General features: G+C 41.4%; 2 protein-coding genes across 12 annotated transcripts in view; one reads left to right on the top strand and one right to left on the bottom strand.

The window, feature by feature from the left end:
- ZNF106 (zinc finger protein 106) overlaps positions 1–14,906 on the top strand; it is a 55,063-nt gene extending 40,157 nt beyond the window's left edge. For all 6 annotated transcript variants that reach the window (XM_070469075.1, XM_020906763.2, XM_070469074.1 and 3 more), the window contains 9 exons: positions 775–909; positions 3,117–3,233; positions 5,466–5,657; positions 6,111–6,173; positions 7,032–7,151; positions 7,695–7,766; positions 8,572–8,643; positions 10,413–10,559; positions 10,978–14,906. In XM_070469075.1, the coding sequence (XP_070325176.1) occupies positions 775–909; positions 3,117–3,233; positions 5,466–5,657; positions 6,111–6,173; positions 7,032–7,151; positions 7,695–7,766; positions 8,572–8,643; positions 10,413–10,559; positions 10,978–11,034 (975 nt within the window). In that variant the 3' untranslated portion in view covers positions 11,035–14,906. The remainder of the gene's footprint in view (positions 1–774; positions 910–3,116; positions 3,234–5,465; positions 5,658–6,110; positions 6,174–7,031; positions 7,152–7,694; positions 7,767–8,571; positions 8,644–10,412; positions 10,560–10,977) is intronic.
- A 479-nt stretch (positions 14,907–15,385) lies between these two features.
- Positions 15,386–21,516, bottom strand: part of CAPN3 (calpain 3) — a 49,594-nt gene continuing 43,463 nt past the window's right edge. For 3 of the 6 annotated variants that reach the window (XM_020906767.2, XM_020906772.2, XM_070469077.1), the window contains 9 exons: positions 19,437–19,550; positions 18,390–18,467; positions 17,952–18,009; positions 17,791–17,855; positions 17,255–17,323; positions 17,087–17,165; positions 16,748–16,864; positions 16,376–16,434; positions 15,386–16,044 (listed from right to left, as the gene is read on the bottom strand). In XM_020906767.2, the coding sequence (XP_020762426.1) occupies positions 16,018–16,044; positions 16,376–16,434; positions 16,748–16,864; positions 17,087–17,165; positions 17,255–17,323; positions 17,791–17,855; positions 17,952–18,009; positions 18,390–18,467; positions 19,437–19,550 (666 nt within the window). In that variant the 3' untranslated portion in view covers positions 15,386–16,017. Of the gene's footprint in view, positions 16,045–16,375; positions 16,435–16,747; positions 16,865–17,086; positions 17,166–17,254; positions 17,324–17,790; positions 17,856–17,951; positions 18,010–18,389; positions 18,468–19,436; positions 19,551–21,516 lie in introns of those variants that run through there. The other 3 variants (XM_020906771.2, XM_020906775.2, XR_011488229.1) reach the window with 2 other exon arrangements.

Here is a 21,516-nt window from a genome sequence, read left to right as displayed (position 1 = left end):
GTTTAGGAACACTATGTTGTCTGAACAAATACAGTGAAAGTATATGAAATTGATGAAGTCTTTGAAAGTCAAAAGATTAGACGATGGACTGAGAAAATGTGTTTACTATAGGCAACAGGCATATAGGTTCCTTTAGCCTAATAATGTATGAAGGGCAACAGAGATGACTGAAGGCAGAAAGCAGTGGTAGTACCAGGAGGTATGAGTGTAAGATTTGGGGAATTGGCTCTAACTCTAAATTGTAAGGTAGGTATAGGTATGTATGTACATTGTAAATATATATAACAGTGTGTGCACAGAGATAACAGGATGTTCCATTATGAAACCACACCTGGGACACTAGGACCTGTGATGGCATGTCTTTGAATATTGTGATGCTTTCTCTACATACTGATCAAATGCAGCAACTTATCTGGGTAATAGCTATAGTTTGAATTTGCTTGCACTTCAGTCCATATGCTAGAGAGACTTGGCTTAGCATTAATTAAAATTCTGATCTATCTTATAGCAAATTGCCCTGAGTAATTTTTGGTATGGCTCAGTTAACATATAAGTTAACATGTAAATTAACATATAAGTTACAGGTCTGTTCACTGGGCATTCAGTGAACAGGTACTTACTGAACACTAGATACTAGGTATTGTTCTAGACTCTGGAGACACAAACATGAACTGTATGTTTTAGCTTTTTTTTTTTTTTTTTTTTTTTTAAGGAAATACGTTATCTTATCCATCTATATCCACAAGTAATGATCTTAACTATGCTTGACTTTAGAGTCGAAAGTGCATTGGTGTCTTTGAGGGCCATACCTCCAAAGTGAACTGCCTCCTGGTTACTCAGACCTCTGGGAAAAATGCTGCCCTTTACACTGGTTCCAGTGATCATACCATTCGCTGCTATAATGTTAAGGTAAGTGGGTCCAGAGAAATCAAAAGTGATGATATTGAAGCGCTTTGACTATATTTACTGTGTAGAGTGGAGACACTGAGACAGATGCTTCATTCTGTTCACCTTCTTGCTTTTAAATCTGTTTCAGTACACTTCTAACCTTTGGTAGAAATTAGGCTTAGGTCTAAACCATGTTTTCTGTCTCTGTCCACATATCTTTTCACTTGCTACTATTAATAGTATACCTCTTTTGATCTTTCCAACAAATATTCCTCTTGATTTTTATTTTCATGTCATATGCCAAAATTAATATTAGATAGAAAAAGAAATGTTAAAAGAAGTTTTTAAACTTAAAGACTTAGAAGTAGATCTCTCCTCTGAGAAAGAATTTTCTAAATGAATTATAAGAAATAAGAGAAAATTGTTTGCATTAAAATATACATATATATACACAATTGCATAATATTTAAAATATAAAAATCAGTGAGCAGGAAAAAATATATACATATATTCTTAACTTTAAAAGACTTAATTATTTAAGAAAATTTATAATACCATGTAATTAGGTTTTTAATATATATAGGTGAGATATGTGAGATAACAGGAACACAGGAAAGGGAGAGGCTAGACCTATGCTGGTACAAAGTTCTTATATTTTGTTGAGGATAAGTCAATATTAACTTGAACTAGATAGTTACAATTTAAAGAGGTAATCTCTAGAAGGCTGATTCAAAACTTCAGTGTACATCAGATGAACCTAGAGAGCTTGTTAAAACACATATTACTAGATCGCTCTCCCAGAGTTTCTCATTCAGTAGGGTTGGGATCGAGCCCAAGAATTTACTTTTCAAACATGTGATGCTGATGCTGCTGGTCTAGGTCACACTCTGAGAACAGCTGCCCTAAAGCAACCACAAAAAGAATAATTCAAAGAAAGATAGCTTAAAAATTTAATAGAGGAATTAAAATGGCATACTAAAAAAACTGTTTAATACAAAACAAGGTAGAAATGGGGGAATAGAAATAAAAATGAGACAAATAGCAAATTGGAGTCTAAATCTAACCATGTTTAATAATCATATTAAATGTGAATTAACACTCAAACTGAAAAGGAGATTGACTAGATAAAGAACAAACATCAAAATCTATGCTGTCTACAAGACTCTTAAATTCAAAGACAGGTAGGCTGAAGTAAAAGAATGGGGGGAAAAAATGTACTGTTGCAAATAGTGACACAAAGAGCTAGAGTACTTATATTAATATCAGGCAAATAGACTTTAAGACAAAGAATACTACTGAGACAAGGGTAGCTTTCTATAACGATAAAAGGGTCAATATAGATGACATTCAAGATAGGAAGATAGAACAGTGACCTATCTTACAAGAGAATAACAGAGCACCAAAATATGTAAAGAAATATTGATGGGATTACAGGGAGAAATAGACAAATCCACATTAACAATTCTTTTTTTATTATTTTAGTCACTTAGTATCATTCAACAGCATTCAGTCTTGAGTACTTACTATGTAATTGGCCCCATTCTAGGTAATTAGATTTTATCAATAAAACCCAGTTCTGGGAATTCACAGAAATCATTTTATGAACATCAGCTCAAACTGTGTTTGTATAACCTGTATATTCATCAGGATTATGAAGGAAATTTTTTAAAAAACATATTCCAGGGCCTACTGAGTCAGAATCTCAGGGTTTAGGGGTGAAGCTTGGTGTTCTATATATTTTGAGAACTTTTTGGGTATTTATAGACCAGCTAACCTGATGCTGGTTTAAAGGAGGCATTTGGGAGCTGTTGAAATAGAGAATCAGTTGCAGGAAAGCACATAGTACTTGATTAATGCAATTATCAGATAATACAACTATAATCTTTATTTTCCTTTTTAGACAATGAGTGCAGCTTTTTCTTTGGCTACTTAATTTAAGAGGCTAAAACCCAGTTCATAGTGCCCTTTGAAGAATTTCTACATGCCAAGTTAGAAACATAGGTAGCATTATTATAAGTTAGATTTGTTTACTATGTTACCTACAGCCTGAGGTTCTTTGGCCACAAATTTCAAAGCAGGAAACAGTCTAAGATACTCTTATACAAAATGGAAGATGCAACATTTTCTTCCTCATAAAAAATAATTTCACAGTCTGTTTCACATAGGATTGTTTTCATATCTTATTTGCTTTTAACCTCTACTGATCAGGTGTTATGTGCTTTTATCAGACTCGAGAGTGTGTGGAGCAGTTACAGCTGGAAGACCGGGTTCTCTGCCTCCACAGTAGGTGGCGAATTCTCTATGCAGGACTGGCAAATGGCACTGTGGTCACCTTCAACATAAAGGTTAGTGGTAGGGGAGAGAAGGCTGAACTCCCATGCCAATTAGAAGTGGTGTGTGTGAGGGAAGAAGTCGAAGACAAGGCCATTTTCCTGTTTTTGTGTGTGTAAGAGAAAGCAGCAGAATTAGCCACTGCTCAAAAACTTACCTTCTGTTGTAAGTGAAACAAAATGCATTCTGTCTGCTCAGGCCCAAGTGTGCCAGGACCAAAGTGTAACTCTACTAAATTAAACCAAGCCTAATGATTTGGGGCCAAATAATGAGTCATGGGTTAAACTAGTTTGTCTCATTTTAAGAATGACACCATGAAAAGTGAGCTTAAATTCCTTTGAGTATGACAGTGATGTTGTTTAGAACTGATTTAAGGTTTCATGAAAGTAGCCTGTTCTGTAAACTGAACTAAGTCAAGGTTTGCCTTCACGCCCTTGGGCCTCATTCTTTCCTGACTCAAATATAAATCCATTTGTTAAGCAAACCTTTATTGAGCACTGTTATGTGGTAGGTCTCAGGATAAGGCTTAGGAAACGAATACAGGCCAATTCCTGATGGCTCTCTGTGCTTTGTTAGTGTAGTTGAACTTGTAAGCTTTAAAGCATGAATGACGTGATCCAATTGGTATTTTAGAAAAAGTCACTTTGGTGTTGAACAGATTGGAAAATACTGATAGTAGTAGAAGCTTGGAGACCATTTAGGAGGCTTTGTTAGAGCAGCTGACATGTAGACTAAAGTGAAGAGAATGCATAACAAATATAATCAGAGGTAGAAGTGATAGGTGTGGTTGCTAATTAGTTGTGGCATTCTATCCCAAGGCCATCTGGTCATCTTTTAACAGTGTATTAGAAGTTTATTGTATTATGCCTAGTTATAGTATCATATGTTTAGTTAATATCTACTGTCTCTCCTACTAGCTATCTGGAACTGCTTACAAGAAATGCAGTCAAATATGCTATGGTTTCTGCCTTTGAAAAGCTTAGAATCAAGTTAGAAGAAACTAGCCCGTATATAATCAAACATCAGGTTATTTGGTTCACTTGATATGAATAGATCACAGAAGAAAAATAGGTTTAAAGTGTTTTAAAGGCTAAAACTTGATAACTACCCAGTTCTATTTTGTGAGATTAATGTAATCAAAGGTAAACAGAAGTTGGGAGCCAGACTTTTGGGGCAAAATGATGAAAAATTCAAATGGGAATGATCTTTAGTTTTGTTTTTTTTTAAAATGGTCTTTAAATGGTTGAAAAGCCCCAGCAAAGATGGACTTTGAGACAGATTTGAGAGTTTCTATGGAGGTGTGAATTTTGAATCCTTGTTAGGGCTGGACCTTTTTTCTGTTTTGCCCACACTCCTGAAATGCAATTGCTTCCTGGGGTTCATCAAAAAGCCAGGGCTGTTGACCTTGGCCTGTCTACCTTTGGGCCCTGAATGCCTTTCATCTGTCTCCCCAGCATTTTAAGATGGCTGAGATTGAGGGTCCCAGCTGCTGCTCTTGGCTAGTCTCTGGGAGTTTTGTATTATACTTGCACCTAAAGTACCTTTTTAGAATTTTGGGAAAGTAGGAAACTATGAACAAGATTGGTTTGGGAGTAAGGAAAGCAAGTCTAAAATCTGAAGTAAAGGCATGTTTATCCACATCCACATTCAGGATGTGACCATGGTACGCTGACTGACATAAAGGCTCCTGTAGTTTAACTTAATGTTATGAGAGAGAAACATGGAACCAGAGGTCAGAATAAGGTCAGAATAACAGAAAGGTGGAGAATGAGAAGCTGTTGTCTAAGAAAGTAGTTCTCAAAGAGAATTTTGGAAGCAACCATGACAAATAGAGTACATACATTTTGGACAACAAAAATCATACTTCTTGGGTCTTTGGCATGGAAAATGTATTCAAATATGAAAAAAAGGTTTCTTTCATGTCACTGACTTAAGGGAAGTGAGAGAGGACATAAAAAGAGAACCAGATTCTAATTATGATCAGGATAGCATGGGTCAAAGATAGAAACGAGTTTATAAGGTAAAACTGTCCCCACTAGAATGGAGGAAGAAGGAGTCATGAATGCAGAGAGTGTTGGAATGGGGATGGCAGAGGTTGGGGAGTTAGGGATACAGAGTGGATATGAAAACTTACAGATAGGTGTTAGAATTTAGAGTTTGTATCAAGGTAGTGATTTGGATTAGTTGATGCTGAGTTTTTCCAACTAAGTGGTTTTTACTTCATGTAATGGTGGCTTATTTTTCAGAACAACAAACGACTTGAAATCTTTGAATGCCATGGCCCTCGGGCTGTCAGCTGTCTTGCCACAGCTCAGGAAGGTGCCCGAAAGTTGCTGGTTGTGGGTTCTTATGACTGTACCATCAGCGTACGCGATGCACGGAATGGACTGCTCCTTAGGACTCTGGAGGGCCACAGCAAAACCATCCTCTGCATGAAGGCAAGTATAGAACAGGAGTTCACTGTCTGGTGCAAACAGAAGAGTTCAAATGAAATTTCCCTTGTTTTCTAGTGCCTTATTTAGAATACAGGAGGTTACAGTCCTTTTCCTTAGGCCTGGAATCACCACAGGGCGTACTGTGTTTTAGCATATTAATTGAGAGACAAATATCTTATTGTCAAGTGTAGATATACTCAAATGCTGTTCTAAGCTACTTCATAATCATTCCAAGGAAGCAACAAACCCAATAATATGTTGTCAGTTCATCAGAGTACTTAGTGGCAGCACATAAATTTCAGTTCAGAAAATTTGTCTGAGAAACTTATTTTATACCTCCTTTCATGCTCATCTCAAAATAGGGTGGAAAGTAGAATTTGCCAATGTATATTACAAGTTAAAGGAAACCTCAGAACTTTATACTGAATCTCACTCACCGAATTTTTTTTCTTTAAGGTGGTGAATGACCTTGTGTTCAGTGGCTCCAGTGATCAGTCGGTCCATGCTCATAACATTCATGTAAGCCTTGTTGGTGTATCTTTAATAAAATGGTGGATAAAGCTTGAAGGGATTCCTTCGACCTCTTGCAATTTAAATTAAGCCTCCTTTCTAGTGAAAGACTTAATAATAATCCCTGTGCATAAGCACTGTAGAAATCAAAATTTTTCGTGGAGGACAGACTCAAAAGTTTACGTCAGGTTTAGTTTGAATGTCTCATTTAAATGTGAGACATACTCAACATCTGAGGCTCTGAGAAAGTAGATATGATATATAGTTTAAAATAGCACAAATAGAAACAGCCGTGAGACTCTGCTTGGGTCATAGAGGCCACTTCTCTTTTTTTTTTTTTTTTTAGTTCTACCAGTTTATTACTACCACCCCATCTCCCTCCACTCTTGTGCACACATGCTCAGATATGTAACCCCATGGACTGCAGCCCGCCAGGCTCCTCTGTCCATGGACTTTTCCAGGCAAGAATACTGGAGTGGGTTGCCATTTCCTTCTCCATAGAGGCCACTTTTGAAGTTCAGTTCCTAGTCTGAACTTCTGAGGTTATTCAGCCTCAGGAACTTTTTGTCCAGATCCAGTGAAATGACAAAAGTGAATATACTTCAGACACTAGAAAATATATACATACAGAGCTGTGGCCCTTCTCTCTCTGTAACACTGGGTTCTCTCCATCAGGATACAGTGCATAGAAGTGTTATATAAGTAACAATTGCTTATGAGAACACATCACCTGTCTAAAATTCATACAGCTACATGTGTGTACAAGTAGTCTCATCATTACCTCTTTTAGAATTACAGAATTATAACTCTGAAAAGTCAAGACTCTTAGAAATCAGTCTAGTGACTCTTGTCTCTCTTCTGATGCAGACTGGTGAGCTTGTCCGGATCTATAAAGGTCACAATCATGCAGTGACTGTGGTGAATATCCTAGGGAAAGTGATGGTGACTGCTTGCCTGGATAAATTTGTTCGTGTCTATGAGTTACAGGTAGAATTTAGATTCACTATTTTGTTTGAATGATTTGGAGAGATGGTCTGTTTGGATTTGGTGTTTGTTTTTGTTTTTAATATGGAAAGGCTGGGGTGGAACTCAGGAATCTGTGTTCTTCATAAGTGTTGTAGATAATTATGAAGTAGTTTGGTCCTTGGACAAAACTTTCAGAAATACTGCCCTGAGATACCTGGTCAGGTTCACAGGTGTCAAAATTTAATGGTTTCTGGAGGGCAGCTGTAGCCTGTCACATCTGTGTGGTTTTCTGTGTACAAGTTCAGGTTTGAGACATTGACACTGCACAGAAATTGGTGGGGATTTTTTTCCCCCAATTACCAGCTCTTCCCTTGAGGAGGAGGACTTATTAAAAAGATTGCTGTTCAATTATGCTTCTGTTAACAAGTGACTAGTGCTTCAGCTTAATACCTCCGATACAGTTTTAAACTTGCAAAAGCCTTCCAGGACTATGCTTTTTAAACACAAGGTATAAATAACCTTCATTCTCTTTTCTTTTTCCCCCCTGCCCCACCTCCACTTAAGTCGCATGATCGATTGCAGGTTTATGGAGGACACAAAGACATGATTATGTGTATGACCATCCATAAAAGTATGGTGAGTTTAATTTGCCATGCCACAAATTTGCCTTTGAATGTGTTTACTAAAAATTCTATAGACTCTTAGTAGTGTTACTACTTGTTACTTCCAAAAATGACATCTGTTTTTGCTATGCCTCATTATTGAATGTTTTCTATCTCTTGGTATTATAATATTGAGAAGTAACCCAGTAGTACTCTTGAATATTCCATTTTTATTAAGAACTAAAATAGTTACAATAAAAAAATATAATACCACCATTAAATAGAAGGTAAATTTAAGGTATTTCCAGAAAAACAGGTGAGTGGTGTTTTTTTCAGAGACATTATGATCTGGAAGAGAGTCAGGAGATTTGGTCAGTGTGGCATAGTTAGAGCAGACCTGAAAGTAGAAGCTAACTCATGTAACCCTACACTAATCCTTGATTTATTTTATTTTTAAATTTTGAGGTTGAACCAGAATGGATATTTTTCTAACTTTAAGCAATAGAGCCTTTGTCCCAGTGAAATTCAGAAGCCTAATATGTAATGCCCAGCAGAAGCCAGAGCTAAGCCAGTTAAAATATAAGCAGTGCCTCTGAGCCCTACCACTTCTGCTGTAAACAACAGTCCAAGGAGTGGCTTTCTAAGGAGCATAGCTTCCAAGTATCCAGACTAGAGGATGTATAAGATACTTTCCTATTATGGTACTCTGTCGCTGGTTTGGGTTTATGATTATAGTTTCCTGTTGTAGTGCTGCCAGCTTTTGGCTCTTACTTTGAGGATGTTCATAGTATTTTATTGTGTGTTGTTTTGGTCTGATAATGATAAACATTTTTCTCTAGATTTATACTGGCTGTTATGATGGCAGTATTCAGGCCGTGAGGCTAAATCTGATGCAGAATTACCGCTGCTGGGTAAGGATTGAAACTGTTCTTGTCACCAGACTTAGATGTTGCCCAACCCCAGGCCAATTTATAGATTTTCATCATCATTGGTTTAACATTTTCATATTGAGTCTTCCACCATAGGACAAATAAGCTTATTTTTTTAAAAGTACATAAAATGCTTCTATAATTCTATAGTGAAAGTTCATTCTTAAGGTTAGATACAAACTATGTTTAAGTGTCCATTCAGAGGTTATTTCCTTTGTGTTTTTTATTTTGCTTTATTATTATATTAATGCATGCCTACAAAAACATCAATAGTACAGAAGTATGTGAAAGAAAAGTGGAAGTGCTTATTTTCATAACCTGCCTACAATATTTTACCCATTCCTCAGTCATTTACATGTATTAGTAGTTTGGTTTGTTCATTGGTTTTTGAGAAATAGACAGATAAAAATTTGCACTCTTGAAGTTCTAAACCTCAGTTCACTAGACTAAATTTCATGGTTTTTATTTTAGAGTGGAGGATGGTAATTTAACCTCAAAACTTTCACACTGTTTCTTATAAACCTTAATTTGTTTCATCAGTTCTAATAGTACTGACCAGAGAAAAGTGGCTGGCACTGAATTTTTTTTCCCTAAACCCTAATCCCCTTTTCAGCATTGATAAACTGGATGCTCACATTTTAAAATTCGAGTTTAGATTTGTCTCTGGCCTAATTACTTTTCAACTTTTTATACATCACTGTTTTTGATTTTTAGTGTTCTTAGTGAAGAAAGGCAAAATCTAGTAAAACAGTATCCAAAACATACAAATAGACTTAACTTATCTAGAAAAATGAGGAAAATACCTTCTGGTTTTAAAGCTGGGGGTATGAAATAGTGTTTACAGAGGGAATATTCAAAACGGCATTACTTTTTAGAAATGAACATGTTAGAATCATTTCTTAAAAGCCTGTGAGGAAAAAAAGCCAAAACAAGAGTCTTTATGCTTTCTGACTAACAATTGAAATATAGCCACATTTATAATACAGTAAAAAAAAAAAAAATGATCACAAGACTGTGATTCAAGTGATAAAAATTGTGAGTAAAGACAGGCTTCCTTGGCAATTTTCTGCCAGTATTTCCACAAATGTAGTTTTCTTTATCAAACATTTGTGTTTTCAAGTTTACAAGCCAACAATTCTTAGCATTGTTAAAAATAACTGAAGTATTACAGGAAAGCTGTTTGTCTTTTTAAATAACTGGGCTGAGAAACTCTTTATGATGGCAAGATGAAGAATTATTATGGTCTACTACACTGTGACAACCTCGAGGGGTGGGATGGAATGGGAGGTGGGAGGGGCTTGCAGGAGGAGCATACCTGCGGCTGATTCATGTGGATGTACAGCAGAAACCAACACAATGTGGTAAAGCAATTATCCTTCAATTAAAAATAAAATTTTTAAAGAAGAATAAGTATAGTTTAAATTGAATTTTATTTAATCTGCCTGTCAGTATTTGCTAACAGCTTCATTTAAAGACGTAATGGCAAAAAAAAAAAATAAATAAAAAAAAAATAAAGACATAATGGCTACATTAGTGCTTTGCCTTCTCAAAACACTGAACTATCGAAAGACTTCCCAGGCTTTTCAAAGTTTCTGAATAAATTCATGATTAATTTGGTTGCCTCTGGCTCTGTTGAATTTGCCAGCCAAGAATAAAGAATAGGGGCATACTCATAGGATACAATGAGGAATATTCTCATTGCATGTTTCCCGTACCCTTTATAACTTACCCTTTCCAATCTCTCTCTCTAGTGGCATGGCTGCTCTCTGATATTTGGTGTTGTAGATCATTTAAAACAACATTTGCTGACTGACCATACAAATCCAAACTTTCAAACTCTGAAATGTCGCTGGAAGAACTGTGATGCTTTTTTTACTGCTAAGAAAGGATCCAAACAGGTATATCAGTGGGATTGAGGTCAACCCGGGGTCATTTGACTGCTCAGAGCAGGGTTCAGTAAACCTTCTCTGCCTTATTAGAATGTTCAGACTTGGAGTAAACAGGGAGAGTGTAAGGATTTTTCTTTTTATTATTAATATTATTCACAGATTTGAGAGATAGCTTAATGAGATTTCAAGTGAAGAATTAGGTAGTTTTTGAAAAAGTGCCTACAGAGAATGTTTTCACTTGTTCCAATCCAAACAGCATTCTTGTGTTAAGAACTCAAGTGCACAGTTCCATGTGAATTAAGAGTGATGGGTCCTAACTGCCTTTCATGGATCACAGATCGAGACCTGGGACGCTCTCTGTGGCTCTGACTTTCTTTTGACCTACTTCCAACCTTTCTCTCATGGCTCCTTTTCCCTTTATTTCTAGGATGCTGCAGGACACATTGAACACCATGCTGAGGATGACAGCAAAATTGATTCATGAAGTTTTTTGCCTCCCATGTTGGGAAGTCTTTAGTTGAACTAATATCACATCGGCCCCTTACACAGGCCAATGTCCTCCTTTCCCCAGTGAATCAGGGAAGGAGAAAGTGGTTACTAGCCAGGCTAACTACTAGCATAAGTCTGGGCAGCTCTATGGGATGATAGGTTATACTTATAAGTTTTTGCTGGAGGTTTGTGAGATTTAAACAGATTTTCAAGGAACCATACTCTTCTGGGACAGCATGGCATATAGTAATTTATGCTACTGGTGTTCTCCAGATGTTTATTAAAGACACAGATCTTAATTGGTTACCCAGTTTGACCCTAATCACACATGTATTTTATTGATTTCAGTTTGTAATTTTTAGTTTCTGTTGTTAATGATGGTTTAGACCAATAGTCATGCATTTAAGTACAAATTTGTTCAAATGCTAGATTTTTAGGATCAGTCTTAATTTCTCTGTAATTATTGCAATCAGTTAATTCTGACCACTGGGTATTTTAATTGGAAGCAACTATTTTCCTTTTTTAACAATTATGTACAATGTGTTTCAATATTCTCTTCTTAGATGGACAGAGCTGGCTTTAAATGCTAAAGGGACACACAAGAGATTTTTAACAGCTGGAGTAGCTGCTCTGCTGATTTTATTTTAGGAGCTCAGACAGCACATCACATAATGACAAGTCCTTGCAGACAATAATTCCTATTGAACCTCCACAGATTTTGATAAAATCCTTGGTTCAAGGCAATACACAGACCTGCCATCTACTTGGAGATCTCACTGTTAGACCTGGGTACTCCCTGCAGGTATTGGCAGGCTGTTTGAACTGAAGGTGTAGCCACTGTCTTTCCAGGTTCTGACTCTCCAAGTGGGCAGTGGGTTTGAAACCTTTTAGTTTAGTTCATTGCCAACCCCTCTCCCATTCTCTGGTTGTGCCTAGACTGACAGCAGCCATCATATAGTTCCTCTGGGCTCATGAGGTACTTTCCACCCACCCACAGTACACAAATGGGGGGATCAGGATAAAGCATCTGAATATAGTTTTTAAGGCCTCAAGCAGACTTCTTAAAGACCAGTGTATTGCCTTCACCTCCCCCACTAAGCTGAGAAGAAAGGGTGGAGTGGGATGAAGGGTAAAGACCCTCCTTATCTTTCAAGAGCAGCCAAATGAACAAAGCCTTCTTGACACAGCTTTGTTTTTGAATTCTCTCTGGACTCTTAAGCGAAGCCATAGAGGTGTTACTTTCTAGCCTTTTGTTTCTGTGATCGTCAAAACTCTGTAAGATTCTACAGAGAGAGGGAGGAGAGGAGAGAAGAGCCGAGTGCCACATACTGAGCTCCGACTGTGATGCCCACTCTTTCCTAGAGGAGAGCAGCCAGGTTTATCTCCACCCACCTTAGTGTACACGCTTCTTCTCTCATGTCTTCACTCAGGCTCTCAGGCAGGGGAACTTCACCTGGAATTCATGGATAGGTTTCAGGAGGGTATCCAAAACCCCTGGAATTGAGTGTAAGACTAAGTAGCTGTTCTTTTTTTCCAGGAAAGCCTCTGGTGGTTCCTACTGGATCCAAAATAAATAAATTAAGAACTAATCTGGGGAAAAAAAAAAAACTAATCTGGGAGATACATCTAGATAATGAATGGCCCCATGAATTATTTACTTCTGTCCTTATGAACAGCGGGACTCTTGTGTTGACCGCATTACTGAGATTTGCGTGATATTTGAGAGAGCAGAGAAGATCTTGTTGCATAAAGTTTATGAGTGTTGTTTCTGTCTGAGAACAAGCATTCCCATCTCTTACCCGATTTCCTATACACATGACCAGAGAAGCCAAGCTGTTCTGTGGGTTTGGGAATGGTGATGCCTAGGAAAGTACATTTGGATTTATTGCTAAACCTGGCGTTTCCTTTGGACTATAGTGAACCCACATTCCCACATTGGCTGAGCAGTGTGCTGAGAAAGTCTTGCATACTCTGTTGCATAGGTGCCCTTCTGATCTGCCTGAGGACATGTCTGAAAAGATGAGAGTGGTGGAGCCTTTGTACAGCAGGAAGGGGATATGTGAGGTGTTGGGCAGTCGTGGGGAACTGTTGTAGGTATGAACAGATTGATAGAATCAGTAAAAGCTGATTTGAGCTTAACTTTGATATAATCATGCACAGTCTATCTGCCTTTATGTGTGCAGTTATGGATGTTTCTTGTACGTGTGTATGTGTGTGGGCACCTATACTTAATAATGCTTCTCCCCATTTCACAGGAATTTTCTTTGAAGCTGTAGCAATAATGTCTTGTCTTTGTTTCAAGAATGTGTAAAACTCACTCAGCACCAGGTTAGGTTAGTGTATTGCCCTAAATGCACTGTTGTAGCCATCTGTTTAGAAATAAAGGCACCATAAGCATCTTGGCTGCTTATGGTTGTGTGTTACTACTTTTAAGTGTCTCCAAAGTTAGGCAGAAGTCTTTTTTTTTTAAAGTCTTCTATAATGTCTTGCTGATTCTGGCCTTCTCTTCCCTCTCAGATTAGAGCAGTGGTTCAGGGGTTTGTGTTGGTGCTGATGTTTCATCCTTGGTGGAGGAAGGAAATTGTTACATGATGTGACAACACACAACTCATTTCTTCTAAGGAATCGAATGTTATGTTTAATTCCTTGTGTTTACTTCTGACAACAGAAGCCAAGAAAACCATAGCATAAATCCTTTTCTGCGTATTTGCTAGCATTTTAATGGCAGTTTGTTCTGATGAAATATCAGTGACTTCAAGTTTTATCATGAAGTTTTTAATCAGGTTCAAAATTTTGGCATGCTACTCAACTCAGTATAAAGCAGTTAAACACAATAGAAACAAAGGGTTATCCTGACCTGATGTTACTTGAATTTGAGAGAACATCATTGTTACTGCACTCCTGCTTTTGTGGAGAATTTGTTTTTCTGCCTCAGAAGTTTGAGTGTTTAGCTCCTGACCTACCTATAATTTGTAGGCAACATTATTGCTATTTAAGTGATTATTTGCCTAACAAAGGGTTTTTTGTTTATCTCTTTTTAGTAGATGATACAGTGGACAACTTTAGTGACTAGGAATGTGGATGATTTGGTGGGAGTAGGTGTACAACACTTAGCGGAATGGTAATGGTATATTTTATGGAAGAGTTCCATTTGAGGGGAAATCAAACTATATTGTGAAGTGGGATTTAAATAGCACATCCCCTCTGGTTTGCAGTTTATATACGCTGACTTATAAATTTTGTACCTGTTACCTAAAGGAGAGCTCCTAAAAACTGTTAAGGCCATGCCTGCCACATTGTTAACAACAGTGATTTTATCCCAGCTGCAAATCCTCAGGATCCTGAGGATTTCAGAGATGCTGTCTGATTGATGGTCAGAAACGAGCTGTGGTGTAGGTGGTTTGGGTTATTCTGAGTTCCATACATCAGTGGATGTGAGATCTTGATTAAAACAAACCTACTACTAATCAGACAGTAACTGCTAACCTCACTTCCAACCCCCAACTCTGTGGCCTTGCCAGGTCGCATGGTGACTCACATTTCCCAGATTTCCTCTGAATTCACAGCAGTGGCCCAGTTGAATTGGTGGAGAAGGAAGCAAGGAGGAAAGGCTATTGAGGATCTTTTCTCCTGCTTCAGAGAAGTGCATGCCCTCGAGCTGCGCCAGTGCCCTTGGTGTCTTGATTTTTTTTTTTAATTGAATATGGATTAGAAGACTGAAATCATATGACATTTGACTGCAAAATGTTTATAATCAAATAGCTTAGCCTTCTTAACATTTTGGTATAAAGCTGTGAACTTCCTAACTTTGTAAAGCAACATATAAAGCAAATATAAGAGGAAAATAAAGTACTTTTACTAATTGTTTATTTTTGTTACCTTATCTACATATTCACGGCCAACCCTTTTCCATGTTGATATAGAGATCAAGAAGGAAATTGGGTGGAAAATGCAAGATGGTTATAGATCGTGGTCCAGATAAACACAGCAAACACCTTCATTTAAGGGTTTGTCTAAGGTCATACAGTAGGTCAGTGTTGGTAGAGGAGCTCTGCCCGTTCCAGTCAGCTAACTTGCGCTTCCAGTGAGCCATTGTCTTGATCTAGACACCAACAGCTATTCCCCTTCCTTTCCTGGTGTATCTTGGAAAGTATTTGAGTGATTCCTGTGCTCAAGAAATAGCAAAAAGGCATGATTAAAGTGGGGTTTGGGATTTGTGTTTGTGTGTGTGTGTGTGTGTATTTTCCATTGCTGTATTCTGAAACTAGAGCTTTATACCTGATGGGTGAGATTGGAGCTACTCAGTCTTGCTGTAGCTCTCAATGTGAGAAAACAAAACACAATCAAACCAGCAAAACATATGCCTTTATTTAGATGAACTTTTTTCAGAATGCAACCTAACTTATGAGTCAGATAACCCAAAGTGTCCAAACCTCTTTTCACTGAACTAGTTTACTCCATAGCAGGCCTATCCTGAAACAATCAGGCAGAACCAAGTGCTCATTGGGCTGCTGTCCCATTGAGAGAGAACATAGAGATGATGGGGTGGACGCGGGGTGGGGGTGGGGGTTCTAGCACCAGGAAGTACTGAGTGCCATTGGCAAATGCTTCTGCAAACAGCTGCGAGCATCTAAGGAGAGTACTTGTCTTCAGAGCTGAGGCCATCAGACTCCAAGCAAAGCTCTCACTGGCCTGTGGCTAGCCGAAGCAGACAGAGGCACTTGGCTCCATGTGGCACAGGGACAACACAGCTCTCCCTTCCCCATTCCTTAACTGAAGGGTCAGGCTGGGCCTGACAAATGGACAGATGCCCTAAGGCTGGGAGGGAAGTGAGTAGAGGAGGAACTAGACTGATGAGGTGCCTGGAGGCTTCCTGGGGGTACAGCAACAGTGTCTTTTGAGGTAAGTGACTTTAGCTCTGTTGGGTGAAGTTGAAATCCTGAGTGATCCTCCATTCCTTGGATGCAGCCAGCTTGGTTCAGGCATACATGGTGAGCTGCAGCCACTGCAAGAGGAAGTCCCAAGATCAGAATGCACATAAAACAAGAGAGCCAAGCCCTAGAGATTTAAAGAGTAGAAGAAAAGGCCAGTCCCAGCATGCCAGACACTGGGAAGATTTCCTGAGAAGCATCCTTCCCACAGATTTCCCTTAGAAAGTACAGATTTTCCAGCATAAAGCCATAACTGAGGCTTCCTTAGAGCCTTTCCCTAGTACGCGTTCCCCATGACCACATCCTGCTGAGCTCTGAGCTTCCCTTTATGTTCCTTTCCCATCCCATCCCTCCACCTCAAATTTTAAAGTGCAGGGGGAGTGTACTGATTCTGTTAGGCTTTACCTCGAGAACGTTGAGTTTGATGATACCGTCCCCATCCTTGTCAAATGCATTGAAAGCTCCTGCTCGGAAGAATGCACAGACCAGAGGCCAGTTACAGGCACTCCACCCCCAGCCCCAACCACTTCATCTTTTCTTAAGAGGACCATGTGCCCGATGCTGCTCTTCAGCACCAAAATAGGCCAAAGTATCACCAATAACTGTCCCTTGCCATCCCTTTCTGAGCCTGAAGAGGGCCTCCACCTTTGTTCAGCCTGAACAGTAGATTGGGATTTGTCCAGGGTCATATAGTAAGGTCAGTTGGTGGAGAATCCCTCCACCACAGGAGAGGGAGCAGGGAGGCACAAGAGAGCAGAAGGGTAGCTGTCCACTTACTGAACATGCCCTCCAGCCTGACAAAGCAGCAGATGAAACTGTCGAAGTCGATGTTCATGTGCTTGTCTGCATAGCGCATGGTGATGATATCGTAGAGCTGGTTGTTGAGGTGGAAGCCTGTGGGGGAGAGCACAGGAGAGGAGGAGACAGGGGTGAGTCCTCAGGCCTGCTTGCTTGCTTCTTAGAACCTCCTGGTCACGCTATGGCCTAGGAAAGGAGAACAAGAAGCCCTTTCTCATCCCTTTCTCTGGTAGGGCCCCAGTGGCCTAGTCTTCCCCTCTCATCCCCGCTCCTGCCACCTCCCATCTGCATCCTGGCCACTCCATTTCTTCCCCATACCTGCATCATTGACTGCATTGCGCATCTCGTAGCTGTTGATGGTGCCAGATTGGTCTGTGTCATAGTGTTTGAAAATTTTCTGGCAATAGAATATTTGAAGACAGAGGTCACACACTCAACCTCTGAATCAGTCCCTTCCTCACTCCCACCCTCTTTCTCTCATCCCACCTGCCACGTCTTAATCTTCTTCCAGAGGTGATGAAACTCTTGCAGGTTCAGTCTCCCAGAGCCATCTGTCTGGAGGAAGGAGGTCAGGGCTACAGGGCACATAGCAAAATCCTGTCTTGGGAGCAGACCTTCTGGGGGGCTGTGCAAGGGAGGTCCTCTATAGGAGGGCTTTGCCCAGGATATCCACCCTTGCCCTGACCTAGTGTTTAACAACCCCCTTCATGCTTCCCTAGTCAGAATCAGTGCCTGCTCTAGAACCCAGGAAACCTTTCTCCAAGGACCACTCTTTTTGGTAGGGCCTCAGAATCTCAGGCCTTAGGTTGAGAGCAGGGGCCAGTGTTCTCCCAACTGTGCTTCCTCCAACAGCTCCTTAAAGACCAGCAGCCAGGAAGTTTAGCGCAGGGCCTCCTTAAATCTTTGCTTGAGCATGAATTTGGGCCCCTCTGCTTGACTGGGCCCCCCTCACTGTTGCCCTAACCCCAGGAGACTACATAGGGGCTGCCGACAGGGCTGGGAAAGGGTGGCAGGAAGGATACATCCATGAGAGCGATCATGCTACGGCAGGACTCCAGCGTGAAGCCTTGTGTCTTCAGGTCCTTATCTGAGAGGTATGGAGAAGAGTGAGGAGCTGCCTTCAGATAGCTGGACACACACCACCCCCACTGCCCACCTGCCCCTGCAGAATTAAGCTGCTCACGTTTGTTCACAACTCTGTTAAGGACATTCTTGAGCTCATCTGCACAGATCTCCATGTCCTGAGTAGGAAAGGGGAAGAAAGTCATGGTTCAAGAGTGCAGCAGCTGATGGAGCATAGTCTTTGCAAATCAAATCCCGGCCATCCATGCTTATATAGTCCATGACAGGGCTGTTCTGTCATGGGGAAGCTGGGGCTTTTCTGATGAAGACACTGTACCTTCAGCTGTCTAGAAAGCAGTGGGCAGCTCAGAGCCACCCACTGGGTGTGTTGGCTTAGAACTCAAAGGACCTCACTTGTGGATTTCTGTGCTATGCTCATATACCCCGTTTCCACCAAAAACCAAAATGACCTCCACTGAACGATAATGAAATAACTGGCAAATTGAGCAATTCATAAAGGAGAGGAGTGTCCGAGTGAGTCAGATTCGGAGGTACTCACGTCGCCTGCTATCTGCCTGAAAATATTCCGGAATTGCCGCTGTTCCTCACTTTCCTGGTCAGTGTTGCTGGGCTCTGGCTGTGGAGGCACAAAGGAAAACTGCTTGGCGGGGACCAGGGAGATGGACAAACCCAAGAGGAAAGTTTCTTCCGGGCTGAAGGAGCCAGGGTGACTAAACCAGCCATAGGTGGCAGCAGGAGCTGGGTACAGAGTCAATGCTCTTCTTTCTTGGTTGAACCTACTGATCTGGAGTGAGAATCATCTAGGTCCCAACGACCCTTCACTCCATACCTCCCCAGCCTCGCCAGAGGAGGTATATCAGCTGTGCAGACACGTAGACAGCCCCCTTGGTCCTCTTCCCCCATCCCCACCAGCTAGAGCCCTCTCCTCCTTTCACAGCCTGACCGTCCCAACCAAACCAGCCCCAGCAGGACGAAGTGGACCAGACCAATCTGATACCTCCAGCCGTTTCTGCCATCAAGGCCAAATCCTCAGAGGACCCTCCTCCCCTCCCCACGCCGCTGCATGGGCACCACAGGATGAGATGTCCCTGGGTTTATCTGGAATCTGGCCTGTTTCAGCTCACCTCCCATGCTTTATATGACCCCCTGTCCTCACTGCAATCTAACACTGTCCCCTGAGCTCTGGAGGACTCCATTTCTGGTGTCACCCCCCCTTCCCACTACTATTCTTTATCTTCCCCGTTGTTAATGACACCAGGAATCAAGCTGTTCTGTCTCAAGCTGTGTCTGTCACAGGCTTTGCATCCCTCTTCTCTCATCATCCTGGCTGGAGGGGCTTCAGCAGGGAAGCTCGGCCTGTCCTTCCCAGGACCAGCTTGGTGTGGCAGCCAATCCCAAGACATTCATCCAAGCAGCACCCCAAATTTTAGGAGAATTCGATGAGGGACAATGTCAGTGGGACAAACCTACACCGCTAGGTGTTAAAGGGACACCCCACCCCTATGGCCCCTCCAATCCCCGTGCACTCCTTGAACACAGGCCTCGGTGTGTGCAGGCCACCCCACTCATGCACATGCTCAGAAACCTGTGGGGATTTCGCTTCCTTATCAGGGCTTGTTTTGTCTTTGCCCTCCTCTGTTTCCTGGTCCACACCCAGCTCCTTATTGCTGTTTGCTCTGTCTGAAACGAAGATGATGGGCTGGAGAGAAGAGGGAAAAGGGGAGGAGGCAGGAAGGAAACAAGGATTACTGGCTGAGTGGGCACATGAAGCAACCTCTCTCCTGGAGCAGCTTTGTTCAGTAAGGACTAAAAGAGCAGAGCTGGGTCTTTTTGAACTTCTGTTCAAGCTCCATCTCTGCCACTAACAAGCTGTGTGACTTGGGGAAAGATGTTCGGTCTCTCTGGACCTAAGTTTCTTACCTCCTTGTAGAGTTATGAGGATTAAACATGGTAGTTAGTACATGCAACAATGCTAAGAATCCTAAAAGCAGCATGGTATAGTGCAGTGATTTTCAAGTATTTTGTAGATTTTTTTTTTTCAAATGGAAACCTCGTTCAAATTAAATTTCCCCAGAAGCTCTGAAAACAGGGCTTCTCTGCTTAATGAAGAGGGCAGAGCTCTTTTCCCTTGGCACCCGCACATCACCATGGCAGCTACTGAGGCTTCTCCAAGGAACCTCTAGGACTTGGCAGAGGACACATTGAGAAAAGAACTGACTATCTACATGGTCACTGAGTGGGGTCAGAATACTTGACTGGAGTCCCAGCCGTGCCCCTCCCATGAAAAATATCCTCTGGCCTCAGTTTACTCATCCATTAATGAGGATGACAAAACCTGCTTTGCCCTTTTCATAGGGCTCTTGTGGGGATCACACAAGATACTGAACATATGATTGTACTGGGAAAGCATTTAAGATGCTGCCCAAATAGAAGGGGTATTTGCCAGACATGCTCATGCAAGTGAGGAGAATGTGAAAGGGTGGAGAGCAGCTGCCATGCTGCGCTGGCACTGGTTGGGGTATACTTCCCATAGAGAAAGCCGGAGGAGGAAGGCAAGGCTCCTGTCAGCGGTGCAGAGAACAAGAGGCGATCAGTCTCTCAGTGCATAAGAGTTCCTGAGCACTCTTGAGTTCCCGTTTGCCTTTCCATACTGTTCCTCTAGGGCAGCACGAATGGACAGACCCAGGGAGAGCGCTTCCCCAGCTTTGGCTCCCAGCAGGCCCCAAATACCTTGGCTTGCTCTGCTTTCCAAGCAAGGGGTCTTGTTCAAGTAACTGATACCTGTAGGGAATCTCAGAGCAAGTGTGGCTAGCAGTCTGAGGGGGGGGGGAGTGTGGCCATGGGGCACCCCCACCAGGCACATAACTTGGGGCCCTAGTGTGGGTCTGGGCCACACAGGCCATGGAGTGTAAAGGTCCGGCATTGGAGAGCTGAGGGCGAGAATCATGGGTTCAGAGCAAATATGGTTTCCAGTTCAAGTTTCCCCACTCATTAGTTGTGTGTCCTCAGACAAGGACTTCTGAATCTTTATCCTCATCTATAAAAGAGGGATCCTGACAGCACCTACCTTGTAAACACTGTTGTAACTGAACACAATGTATATCTTACCCCCAGCGCAGGGCCTTAATATGCAGTTGGTGCTTGGTGAATGTCAGCTCTGGTCTGCACCAGCACCAATTCTCGGAGGACCCCTATGATGGATCCTTCCAGATGCTGTCATGAACACTAACACCAAACGTTTTCTGATGTCCTATGGCTATTGCTCCATTGGCGTGAGGATGCCCAAAGGTCAGTCATTTCTCGATGGCACTCCGGGTGGCCAAACCAAAGTTGTAAAAGGGGTAACATTATTGTAGACATTACTGCCCTGAAGACCATGGGGGAAGTTATGAGGTGAAAGGAGCAAGGATGGGGTTGAATGTAATCTCAAGTTCCAAAATTACACATAAACGCTTTCCTCTGAGGCCCCAGAGATGCTCTTAGCATGTATGGTTATCTTTAGTGATGATGTCCCTGCAGCACAGGGGTCTTAACCAGGACACCAGGAGGGCAAGCTCCCCAGGTAGCTCTCCTTATCTTTCCCCCTGAAACCAGTCAAGTTGAGCAGCTCCTCTGGGGCCATGCACATGAAACTTCTCTTCCCCTCTCCCCCTTTCCCATCTGGA

Source organism: Odocoileus virginianus, chromosome 6, assembly GCF_023699985.2.
Source record: "Odocoileus virginianus isolate 20LAN1187 ecotype Illinois chromosome 6, Ovbor_1.2, whole genome shotgun sequence".
Lineage (NCBI taxonomy): Eukaryota > Metazoa > Chordata > Mammalia > Artiodactyla > Cervidae > Odocoileus > Odocoileus virginianus.
The sequence above is the reverse complement of the archived record's forward strand: the minus strand, read 5'-3'. Positions and strand labels throughout refer to the sequence as shown.